At 41.0% G+C, this 13,020-nt stretch overlaps 1 protein-coding gene across 4 annotated transcripts in view; it reads right to left on the bottom strand.

The window, feature by feature from the left end:
- Positions 1–5,313: 5,313 nt before the first annotated feature.
- The window catches only part of COL12A1 (collagen type XII alpha 1 chain), a 115,137-nt gene continuing 107,430 nt past the window's right edge, over positions 5,314–13,020 (bottom strand). For 2 of the 4 annotated variants that reach the window (XM_059889595.1, XM_059889593.1), the window contains 6 exons: positions 11,935–11,970; positions 11,759–11,825; positions 10,468–10,656; positions 9,475–9,543; positions 8,521–8,691; positions 5,314–6,355 (listed from right to left, as the gene is read on the bottom strand). In XM_059889595.1, the coding sequence (XP_059745578.1) occupies positions 6,195–6,355; positions 8,521–8,691; positions 9,475–9,543; positions 10,468–10,656; positions 11,759–11,825; positions 11,935–11,970 (693 nt within the window). In that variant the 3' untranslated portion in view covers positions 5,314–6,194. 4 annotated transcript variants of the gene reach the window in all.

The following is a 13,020-nucleotide window of genomic DNA, read 5'->3' on the forward strand; positions in this document are numbered from 1 at the left end:
CCTTTAGCCCTGCTCTACCTTCCTCCAGAGAACTTATTATCCTCTAACTGTTATGCTTTACTTTATTAGGTAACACTAATAAGTAAAGCATATACAAAATCTCACTCAAAAAAAAAAAAAAATGAGCCCCATGAGGGGAAGGACTTTGCCTATTCTTTCTTATATTCACTATAGAATCCCAGCACCATTTCTACCAGTACCTACCACTGACTAGTTGCTTAATCTAAATCTGTGGAAGGAATAAAAAGGGATTCAGAGTTCAAAAAGTAGATAGAGGTGTTCCTTTTGTTGAAACAGGAGAAAAGGGTGAGTCCAGATGCCAGTGATTTTGTAACCTTGGTGCTAGAAAAGTGAGGTTCTAGTCTGGCTTCTCATTTCAGTATGAAATAGCTGTTTCTATAAGAAGTAACAAGAAATCATGTGAACAGGATGAGGTACAGAGTTGGAATCTGGAAATTTTTGAAAAGAATCGAGAATATGGCTGGTCAAATTACTCTGTTGTCAGGCAAGTTGAGCTTGGTCATAATGAATTTACAGACTTGACCATCTGCCCCAAAGGCTGATTTTGCCCTACTGTGCTAAGTACCCTGGGTATAGTCATGGTGATCCAAGCAGTTGGGATCATCTGGAGTTAAGGTTTTAATATATAGGTATGACAGAAGAATAAAGGAGTAAGGGAGTTTGGCTCATCTGGAAAATTGGGCTATTAAATAGCACTTTTCCTTTTGACTCAGAAGTTGACAAATGGTCATAAAGATAAAAATAACCATTAAGTACCACCCATGGTCTAGAGAGAGTCATAAAGCATATTCCATTGGGACTTCCAAGAACTTATCAAACTGGCTCTGCCATCCAAACTGTGACTCCATCACACCCAAGCAGTCTACATTTGCAAAAGAATCAAGAAGAATCCATGGAAGCAGGGGAACATTGGTGTAGGGTAGAGAGTTGGGGCTTTTACTTTCTATTATAGAAAGAGTGCTTCAAACCTTCACCCAAAGCGCCAGGAAAACAGTTCATAGAGACTGAGGTGTGTCTTCAAGAAGCGCATGTTATTCCATTGGTGGTTATGTACTACACAGAGAACTTGCTGACCTAACTTACATGCCTACGTGCTTGAATGGGGGGAAAGGCATGGGAGACAGCAAGGAAACAAGATGTCGTATTTGTGGGAGGAGACTTCCATTTTTCATTTGGCTTGACAAGGAAGCCTGAGTCTCCTGTGGTCACATGGGTACCCAGACTTGAGCCATCTTACTAGAATCCCCCCTAATCAGACTTTAGGTTTGGGGAGAGGATCTGAGAAACAAGTAACTATAAAATATTCCATAGAGACAAAAGGCTGAGAGGGGGTTGGGAGTGATCATTCTAGAGATAACTGGTAGTGGACAGAGACCCAGAAGGCTCCTCTGAAGGGCAAACACAGGTCCCCAGTAAGAGGAGTAGCATTTGGGCACCATCATGCCGTGAGCATTGACACTCAAGACAGGATTCTAGTAGACACAATAAGTGGAGACAATATTAACCTCCTTTTTCTCTAGTTCTCATCCCCTAGCTGAACTCTGAAGAAGCTGAGTGAAAGCACTGACATACTGTCTCTACAGTTCAAGTCCTAAGTTCTGACTTCAAGTTAGAAGGGAAAAGGAATACTAAATTAGATTTCAGATTAATGTTTTCAAGTGGATTAAATTACACTGGACTGGACTGGGGTATTCATGCTTATTCATGCATTATATCAAGTATTCATGCTTGAAATAATCTGAAAGCAATGGGTTTGTATAAGGTATGTGAAGGGACAGGAAAATAATATCCAACAGAACATAACTGAAAAATAAAGGAAAGTAAACTTGGAGTTTAGGCAGTTCATTAAACTGGGTATGTTACCAAGACATGAAATCCAAAGTGTATAAAGAAGAGAGTGAAGATGAGGAGGTGCTGATGGATGGAAGATCATAGAAGCTTCACAGAACTGAGTGTCATGATGAAGCTGAAAAGAGCCCCAGTGGGGGTACTTGAGTAGGTGAGCTGGAAACTGAAGAAGAGTGGCCTGTCTAAATCAATGATTTCAAAGTAGTGGCAGTTTGATTCAAGTCCAAGAACTTCAAGAGACCGAGCAGCTGAGATTAAAAGAAAATGACCATGAAGATGAAAAGGTCAAATAGCTGAGATAATGTTATATTTGTCATCAAACATGGATGCTTAAGACACCCAGAAGATGGCAGACGCTGGGGTGGGTAAAAACACTGATGGCCCTCTACTAAAGCTCCTCCTGATTGGGGTGGAGGAAGCACAAGCTGGAATCAAGATTGCCGGGAGAAATACCAATAACCTCAGATATGCAGATGACACCACCCTTATGGCAGAAAGTGAAGAGGAACTAAAGAGCCTCTTGATTAAAGTGAAAGAGGAGAGTGAAAAAACTGGCTTAAAGCTCAACATTCAGAAAACTAAGATCATGGCATCTGGTCCCATCACTTCATGGGAAATAGATGGGGAAACAGTGGAAACAGCGAGAGACTTTATTTGTGGGGGCTCTAAAATCACTGCAGATGGTGACTGCAGCCATGAAATTAAAAGATGCTTAACTCCTTGGAAGGAAAGTTATGACCAACCTAGATAGCATATTAAAAAGCAGAGACATCACTTTGTCAACAAAGGTCCGTCTAGTCTAGGGTATGGTTTTTACAGTGGTCTTGTATGGATTGTGAGAGTTGGACTATAAAGCAAGCTCAGCGCCGAAGAATTGATGTTTTTGAACCATGGTGTTGGTGAAGACTCTTGAGAGTCCCTTGGACTACAAGGAGATCCAACCAGTCCATCCTAAAGGAGATCAGTCCTGGGTGTTCATTGGAAGGTCTGATATTAAAGCTAAAACTCCAATACTTTGGCTACTTGATGGGAAGAACTGACTCATTTGAAAAGACTCTGATGCTGGGAAAGATTGAGGGCAGGAGGAGAGGGGACAAGAGGATGAGATGGTTGGATGGCATCACCGACTCAATGGACATGAGTTTGGGTGGGCTCTGGGAGTTGATGTTGGACAGGGAGGCCTGGCATACTGCAGCTCATGGGGTCATAGGCAAAGAGTCGGACACGACTGAGTGACTGAACTGAACTGAACACAAGGAAAATACATGACAGTTACGGGAAGCTGAGTATGAGCCCCAAAGGATAAAGGAATTTTACAGAAGGAAGGACTGTTGGCCTGGAAACAGTGCTGAGGAGTGAGGAGGACATGTCTCCACCTACCAACTCTCAGAGGCATATACTCTCTCATAGGTATCTGCAAGGTCAAGCCAGGAGGTGCCAGGGTGGCACCCTGATTTGCAGAGACATCGGTAAACCACTTGAAGAGGGTTGAGCAAAGGACGTGACAAGGTCAGGTGTGCATTCTAGATAAATCACACTGGCCTGTGTACTTTGAGGGCTCCAAGGTAAAGGCGCAAAAACAGCTGCTAAATGGTCATACCAATGGAATCCAGATCTCTTGACACATCAGGCTGGCACCTGTCAACTACAAATTGGCACTTGTCATTTTACCTCTAGGATGACTGAATCACAAATGCTGCTGCAGCTACTGACCTTCAACGCCCCCTGAGGGAGTTCAGGATGGAGAGCAGATATGAGGCAACTCTGTGTTTAGGGCAGGAGGAGGTGCGGGCTGGCAGAACAGGTCCTCAGATAGTCAGATATATTCAGAAGCCGATATTTGAGCTCAATTATTGTATCTCTTTATATCTAGAAAAGCACTAAAACCCTTCCTGGTGATGACTGTTCCTCACAACTAGAAGAAAGCTCACAAGACTAGCAGAATCCTTGTGGGAAAATATGTACTTGATTGCATAGACTCCCCCTTTATCAAAATCACATATAACTGAGTTCTTCCCTCCTGCCTCTCTGGAGCAGGTTCTCAGACCTGAGGTGCTCTCAGTAGGGCTCATTTTGCCCCAGATAAAGCTTAACTCACCTTCCCTGATAGTTCAGTTGGTAAACAATCTGCCTGCAATGCAGGAGACCCCGTTTCGATTCCTGGATCAGGAAGATCCCCTGAAGGAGGGATAGGCGACCCACTCCAGTATTCTTGGGCTTCCCTTGTGGCTCAGCAGGTAAAGAATCCGCCTGCCATGTGGGATTCATGCCTGCCATCCATCTACCCACTCCAGTATTCTGGCCTGGAGAATTCCACAGACTGAGCAAATTTCACTTTCGCTTTTCACAATTCTCACGTTGTACATTTTTTTAAGTCGACAAAGGCTACAGGAAAAAAAGACCATTTAAGAGACTGCGATTACACTCCTGGTAAGAGATCCCAAGGGTCTAAAATTGAGTAGTAACAATGGGGTGATTAAGATATGTATGTAGGAGCTCAGTCAGTTAGACTTGATGAATTGGATGTGAAAAGTGAAAGGAGAAAAAAGTTTACAATCACTCAAAATTCTAGCCTCAGAAACTGGCGGTTGATGGGAACAATGGAGGAAAATCAGATTTATGAGGAGGTATCTTAGGATTTTAGGGCTTCCCTGGTGGTTCAGTCAGTAAAGAATCCACCTGCAATGCAGGAGACTGCCTGAAATATAGGAGAACAGGGTTTGATCTGATACTGATGAAGTGAGTCTGATTCTTCCCACTTAAAGTGAAGACTTGGACTGGGATGGTCTCAGGGGTCTCCTTCAACTTTAAAATGTATGTATCGGAAATTACAGGTGAGTACTATGAATTTGGCGACCTACTTAAAACCTCCTAATCAAACAATACAATCATTTATCTAGTCTTTTTGATCTTAGTGTCCAGGAAGTATTTAAACCTTATGTTTTACTCTGTGGAAAATTTTCTTTCAATACTTCTCTCTTCAATTGATGTTGGTTCTTTCAAATGAACATTGTTTTCTTTGGTATTTAAAATGATGTTATTGTATTCATAAAATAGGCAAAAGAAGGTATCACTAAGGAATTACTCTTTTTGTAGTTAAACATGCTACTGGGTAAAGTATGGTATAGGAGAGTGAGTTAAGTGCATGTGAAATCATGTGACTTGTTAAAGGCTGTTTGGTTGTTTGGGGTCTCCTAGGATACTTAGTTGTTTTTCCACCAACCCACATATCCTCTACATTCCTAATAAAGCCTTTGGAATCTACTGGGCCTTTAAAGGCTCTCTCACTACTTTCTATGACTTCACCATATCATTAAAAATCTAACATTATTTACCATAATTTAATAGTAACAAGCTTTGTAACCGTATCCAAGGATATGAACTTGTTTGTTGTAACAATGGCCTGAATAATCCCAAAGGACATTAAAGAAAAAACATACCATGTCAAATTTTCAGTAGTTTTATTGAAAAATGCCTCTTTTGTTTCAGAAATAAATAATATAAGGCAGTGAAATTCACAATCTGCAGTTAAAATATAAAAGCAGCAATTCTATGTTCATAGTCTTGCAAACATTTTCCAACTGCTTTTGATAACTAAGAAACATTATGTTCTGGAAAAAAAAAAGTTCATACTAAATATACAACACAAACATGCAATTCCATCTCTGCAGAATAATCTGCAATTTGGCATAAATGTTAGCGTGTCTAAAACAAGGAGGTTTAAGGCAATATGGAACTGTGTCCAGTTGATACAACAACTTCAGCTACATGGCTTAAGGTTTGTGGTTTTTAAAAAGAGATGTATAAGAGCATTCTATGCCCTAATGTACGACAGAGAATAGAAGAGGAAGATAAACAGTTGCAATGGAGTGACTTTTCCCTCTTTTTTGGTTTTACGAGGGAAACTGCTTGGATGGGTGTGTAACTGAATTGTAGGTAAGTATTGTAAAAGATAAACTGCCTTCTCGAAATACACCATCGCTCTGGGTTCCAGGACTTAACTGCTTAAGAGTTTCACTGAGGCTGCCTGCTGAGCTACCTAATGAAGGCACAAGGCACGTTCTCTCCCCGCAGCTTTTGTGAACAAAGGATCTTGCAAGCAACTTCAAGGGCAAAGGTAAAAGACTTCTACAGACTGCGCGGGCAGCGAGCTAGGCTTCCTGCAGGAACAAGGTTCGCTAACAGTCAAAAAGGGTACTCTCCGATGAAGCAACGCCGGAAGAAACGTGGCAGGTAAGACGTCCACTGCTCCGTCTGACCTGTAAATGGGAATCCGAACACCTCCCCGCAGCCCGGCCGCGCTGCGCAAGCGCGCGGGGTCAGGGTCACTGCCGGGGGCGGTGGGGCAGGGCGCGCCGCCAGCGCGCGTGGGGAGGATGCTCGCCTGCGGGCTCGTCGGCGCCGTAGTCCTCGTACTCGTCCGCTGTCCGCTCGGGCTCCACCGGCACGATGAAGGGCTCGTGCCCGCCCTCGGGCACGTAGGGCTCTGTCCGATTCAACATTACAGTTATGGCATGATTTGGAAGAATACACACACACCAAAAGCTAAACCATCACCCGAGGGGACTGCACTTCAGTCTTAATCTCATGACTATAAAGGCAGAGAAATTACAACGTTCTGATTCCATTTGCAGAGAGAATTTGGTGATCTGAAATGGCACTTGTTTGTAACCTTCAGAGGTCCAGCAGTAAATACAATCATTGCACAAACACCTGGAAAGGGTCAGCAACTGGGCCAAAGAAAACTGTCAACCAACCCAGGTAGGATTTTTTTGCAAATCCCCAAGTAACTTCATGACTTCAAATTCCTCAGTTCAGAGAACCACTGGGAAAGATGAGCAAGTGATGGGGAAGTTATATTAGCTCCTTAAAACTGAACTCTGGAGGTGAAAATCAATTATCACCAAGTAATATACAGTACACGACGTTTTCTGTGGCTGTCTGGCCCACAGCCTGAGTTACAACTGGTGGGTGAGGATCACCCGTGACGACAGCAAAACAGGAAGAAAAAAAGGGATTCTAAAATTTTGGTTTGAAAAGGATGATTACAAAAACCCAAATGAGAGTACATGTACATAAGATAATCAGACATCGCTAACAAGCAAGAGATGAGGAGATTCTAATTCGATGTTATTCTGGCAGAGAGCAAGCGGCAGGCAGAAGCTGATTGTAGAATTGTTAAGTGATTTTAGTGGACAGTATCACATACAAATCATTTACAAGCCATAATTAGTTTATTATTTACATAAGGTACTTCTCTTTAACCAGGTTAATTGTTTTTCCCGAAATGGCATCATCTCCGCGGTTAGTAGTTTTATTATGCGCCTCTTTCACAACCGAGGCGCCTCATGAGCTGTGTTTGAACTTTTTTTTTAAATAATATTTTTCTACATTATTACTGAAATGCATCAGGCTTATAAACTAACACCACTGCTTTTGTCTCATTCAAGTTAGTATAAAGAGTCTCCACCCTCCTTTATGATGTCCACCCGGTTCGTTAACCAGATCTGTGGTGAGATTTCCATACAGACTCATTTTCTAATAAGCACGTGCGCAAACATCTCAGAAACAGGATTTTCATGTATTCAAACTGTAAGCAGCACTGGCGACTTAGAAAATTTGTTAGCCGGAACCTGAAACAGGTCAAAGATGATAGTTTTTAAAAGTTGAATTACTATGCAAAAAAAAAATATCTATACACATTCATTTAAGTATGTAATGGTTAAATTATATATGTATATATCCATATATTTCAAGTTACTCATACATACCAGAAGGCAGAGGTAATTAAAATTTCTTTGATAAAGAATGAAATTACAATTTTGTGAATGGTTTGCATAAGAAACTTAAGATTCATGATTCTTTTTGGTCATATATAAGTATGCACATAAATATATAGATATATAGATATTTAGATATTCAACTACTCATGCAGTACTTGCTAGTAGCCAACCATATCAAACAGCATATCATTTTTAAAACTTGCAAGATGCTTGAGGGTGCACTGATGAAAAAGGTCACTGCTGACCACTGCCCACAGCATTAATTTTTTAATCTCTAAATCAGCATACTGCCTCTGTCCCCATAGTCCCCGAATTCAGGCTTAAGAGACTTCTGCCTCCTGTAATTGTCAAATTGTCAAATATTAGAATTTCGTGACCAACTCTTGAAAAATTAGGTTCCAGAGTTTATAAAATACTAATTCATGGACAAAGCGAAATAGTGAAATATTTTCAGTTGCCTCCACTATGTTATCAAATAGTCTGCCTACACATTAGATTCCCAAAACAAATTTTATATATATTCTTAGCATTCTACAGGGTTTTTTTAGGCAAAAAAAAAAAAAAAAAATTCAATAACATTCTTTGAACTATCAGGAGAAACAGAAAAGTTTATGTTGTGATTTGATAAATGCAGAAGTATAGAAAGAAGGAGAAAATATTCAACTTCTATCAGTGAAATAATGTCATTAAAATTAACATTGATTCTTTTGAGAGAGACTATTACTATATAATCAAAACACACAACTGAAAGAGGTTCTATCTTCAAGAAATCCTAAAATCAACTTTCCTTCAATCCTAGGGAACTTTATTTCCATACAGGTTTTTTTAATTCAGTTGAATTTGGGTCCTTATAATGGCAACAACATACCTGGATAGCCTTGTCCATTGTATGGGATGCTGGCACACTGGGATGAGTCACAGTATCCAGGAGGACCCGGGGGGCCTCGGATACCTGAGTTTCCAGGACGACCAGGGGGACCTGGAGGACCTCTGGAACCTGTGGACCCTGGTGGACCCGTCCTCGATTCTCCTTGTGGACCTGTTGTGGGTTTAAGACAAGTATTGCCCCTCTTGTTAAATGCGTCTCCTAAGGCAGTCAGCAATACTTTGGCACCTCCACTACTTCAAGACCAGCTGATTCTCTAGCATATAGTAAGAAAATATTTCCTTAGAAATCACCAGTATGAAGCAATGTTATTTCTGAATCTACTGATACCTACTCCTGGTTAACACAAATGTAAAGATTTAACCTCCAGGGCTGACCATGGTTGCAAGGGTCTCATGGACCTTATAGTGAAGAAAACAATTCATTCTCAATCTAGTAAACAAAATGCATAGAACAACTATTCTTTCCTTCCAAAACATCAATAAAAAGCCTGTGAATGAAATCTTGGATATGTCAGGATTTCCAACGAGGATATATTTCCTCAGTCCATTAGCAATAGTCTATTAGTCTATTAGCATCTTGAAGAACAGCGGAAGGAACAGGAAATGACACCATCCTTAACAGCTGTGAGGCCAAACAAAACAAGTAGGAAAAAAACAAAATAGGAATCCCATAAAAAGAAAACAGCATCCCTCTGTCACTAAAACTCAGACCCTAATGTATTAAAGTTACAGTAAATCTTAAATAGAATGTGCTGAAACTTTTTTTTAAACAAAACATAAAAATGAGCAGGATCAAGAGGAACTTCTTGCTCAAATATATACCATGATGATCAGCCTGCCTGAAGCTCACAGGATGAGTTTGTGCCTCTGAGGAGGGTTGTGTGCTCTCTCAGTCCTTACATGTTCTCTTGTTTGATGTACCAGCAAAACCTACCTGGGGGGCCAGGCAGCCCTCGAGGTCCTGGAGATCCAATACCCCTTTCACCTTTCTCTCCCGGCAAACCTAAGCAAGGACAAAATGGTAAAACACAGAGGGAAAATTATCTGGGAAAAATGTAGGTTTCATCGGAACGATAATATTTGATTCAAGTAATTCATTTCCCTTAGTAAAAGCAGAACCCAATTTTTCACAGAAGTCCACTTTTTAAGCCAAAATTCTTTCTAGACATTTGGGTAATTCCAGATTCATGGCCAAGAAACAAATCTGGCTACAACTCAGGGGAAAAATTATTTGAAGAAAACAAATATGTCGAATATATTATTTTAGAAACAGTAATTAAGAACAGAAATCTTGAATAAAGAATTAGAACCCACTGAAGACATCTCAAAGGTACCTTAGCTTCAGTAACCCTATGAGGATGGCAGCTAAACCATCAGAATTATAGAAACATCTAGGTTTTCCCCAAATTGTTAACCACTACTTTCACAAAGTCAGTCCCCAGCATGCTGAAACATCTGGAATCAGATAATCTTGTTTTTCTTCTTCTCCTTCAATTATACTTATCTACCATGAAATTAAAGCCAAATAAACACATAAGACCAGTTCCAGACCCTGAGTAAAGGAACCAGAAGAATTTGGATCTAAAATCGTAAGGCTGCTTACATTCAGTTGCTGCCCAGCTCTTGCCAGTCAAAACAATTAATAAGGTTTTAGCGCCTGATTCCCTTTGCCAAGAAACAATTTTGCTCGCTAACAACAACAATCAGAAAACGGCATTGTCTTGACCGAGATCTCCTGACAAAATCTTCCTGTGTTCTAAGATAAGGATCTCTATAGCCTGAAGCTGCCTAGAAAGAAAAACAGGTTCAGGGATGCGTGACTCTTCTGGGGCTGTCCAAACAAGACCAGCGTTGATTGCCAAGCTCAGCCTTCCACGCGCTTTTCGACCCAGCTTCTACACTTCCAGATTCCTTCCTTGTTGCCTACCTCGTTCCCCCTGGGGCCCCTGCATCCCTGGTGTGCCTGGGAAGCCGGGCCGCCCCCCAGGTCCTGGTTCTCCTCTGGCTCCTGCGCTGCCGGGGGGGCCTGGGGGGCCTGGAGGGCCTGGCTGGTTGCGACTAGAGTGGTAATCATTTGGAATCTGGTTCAGCATCTGATTGAATCTGTTCATCTGACCTAAAAATTAAAATAAGACTTATTAGTCAGAAACCCAGAAAGGAGGGGATGAGGACATGAAACAGATTTCTCTTAGTACTTAGTGACATTCATCTCTGTTCCTGCCCGCTCCGGCAAACATTTTAATTAGAATCCCAACCCTAAAATAAAACACTCCAGTCATCCCAGACAAAATGATCCCTGATAAGAACACCAAAAACTGTCTAGTAAGCCATCAGCATTACTCTAAACATAAAAGACTTGTGAAAGTTTAACGTGGGTCTGATATGAAGCCCCAAGGTTTTGCCCTGATGATGTCACTCAAAAGAGAACCTTTTTTAAAATTAATAAGTGACAGCATTTGTGTGTGTGTGCCTACAGCAGTGATAATCAGGCTTTAGTGTAAACTGAAATCACCTGTGAGTTATTTCAAACACTACAAATTTCTGGGTCTCATCTCCAAAGAGTGATTCACCAGATTTAGGGTGACCAAGGAACTCATTTCTCACATGCAGCATCAGTGATTCTAAAGCAGGTGCTCCTCGGAACCGCCCTGGGAGAAAGCTGGCCTAAAACTTCTGAAAAGGGGGCCTTGAGTTGGAGGTCACACTCAGTTTGCAGGCACTGGGCCTTATCACTTAATAAATTTCATCGAATAAGGAGAAAGAGTCCGTGAATCAAAAGGAGGCAATAAAAAGTTCCCCATCAACATGGACTTTTCAGGATCAAATTAATCTCCACGGTCCACGGTCCTCCTTCCTTAAGAGTTAGTAAAACTCAAACGTCATAACTTAAAAGATGCAATGATTGCTGCTTCAATGGAAACCCAGTAAAAAATACTAATGCTGAAACTGAAAGGTCCTTTTAAAATGTGATTTTGTATTAGACTGAATATAAGGATAACTGGCTATGATTTTACCTTGGGTTACTGTTTTATCTTGATGACAATCATTAAAATATCATCAGCTTTATCTAACAGGATACAAATCTGACAATGTATAAAAAGAGGTTGTGAAAATGAAATAGAAACATTTATCTTAGAAAGTATGTATCTTAGAAAATACTCTGCATTTTCCTGCAATTAACTTAAACACTCATATATTCAAAGGAAAAGAAATTTTACCACTTATCAATTGTTCACAGACTTGTCTTGCAACTGCTCGCATCATGTTCTGGGAAGCGATGTCTCCCTAGTGAATTAAATCAGCAAGTACGATCAGCATATTATTTTCATAGTTCCAGAGTTCAATGTTTAACACACAAAATAAACTTGTGAGTCAAATTTTAAGAAATACATACTCTGTCGCCTTTCTCTCCTTTCAGTCCTGATGGACCCTGAAATAGAGGAATTTCAAATATTACAAACTGACAAACACGGTCTAAAATGACTTATGAATGGACATGATGAAAGACAGCAAGGTCTACTTTCCAACAAAGTAGCAAAATCACACATCGTGTTCACATTGAAGTTACTCACTTTTTGTTTGTCTGTAAAAAGGAATCTAATCTGTCTCCCTCTCTCTCTCTCTCTCTCTCTCTCTCTCTCCCCCCCTCTCTCAGAAGCACGTGTCCTCCAAAATAGTGCTGAGATGTGAATTTTATGATCATGTTCAGAAGTTATGTATTGCATCTGCATTTTATGATGCCCAGTCACAATAGAGATCTGGAACTGAAATACATGTCACATTGCCCTTGCTACCATTCTACCCTTTTTTCATGTCACGATGGCTGGGGAGCTCAACTGGTTATTGTAGGTTAATCTTGGTTCAGTTCTAGTAAGAACCCAGACCTTGTAATAGTAAGACCTTCCATCAATTCCCTAACTAAACATGCATCTCTAACTAAACAACTTCTTCTAGTGATTTTGTGCACTGAATATGAAAGGGCTACATGCCTCACTTATTAAAGAACTTAATCCAAATGGTGGTCCCACATCCAAACAGAACTACAGAATTTGTTGTTGTTGTTCAGTTGCTAAGTTGTGTCCAAGTCTCTGCGACCCCGTGGACTGCAGAACACCAGGCTACCCTGTCCTTCAGTATCTCCCGGAGGTTGCTCAAATTCACGTCCGTTGAGTCAGTGATGCCATCCAACCATCTCGTCCTCTGCCGCCCCCTTTCCTGTTCTGTCAGGCCTCTCACTGGCCACGAGAACATCTTGGGAAAAGTCTTCCTTCTAGTGGAAGATGTTTTTGTCTTTCTGTGTATCTCCAGGCTACCCCCTGAAAGGAATACCCACACCACTGACAAATCTAATGTTCAGATAACATCCCAAACTGCATCTTACCGTCTCCAAGACTTTTGCCTCAACTCCTCAACTTCCATCCAACTTGTCTTCCTTTCTCCCATTTTTGCCCCTTTCAAGTCTGTTCTCCACAGAGAAGCC

The sequence above is a fragment of the Bos taurus genome, chromosome 9 (genome assembly GCF_002263795.3).
Source record: "Bos taurus isolate L1 Dominette 01449 registration number 42190680 breed Hereford chromosome 9, ARS-UCD2.0, whole genome shotgun sequence".
NCBI classification, from domain to species: domain Eukaryota; kingdom Metazoa; phylum Chordata; class Mammalia; order Artiodactyla; family Bovidae; genus Bos; species Bos taurus.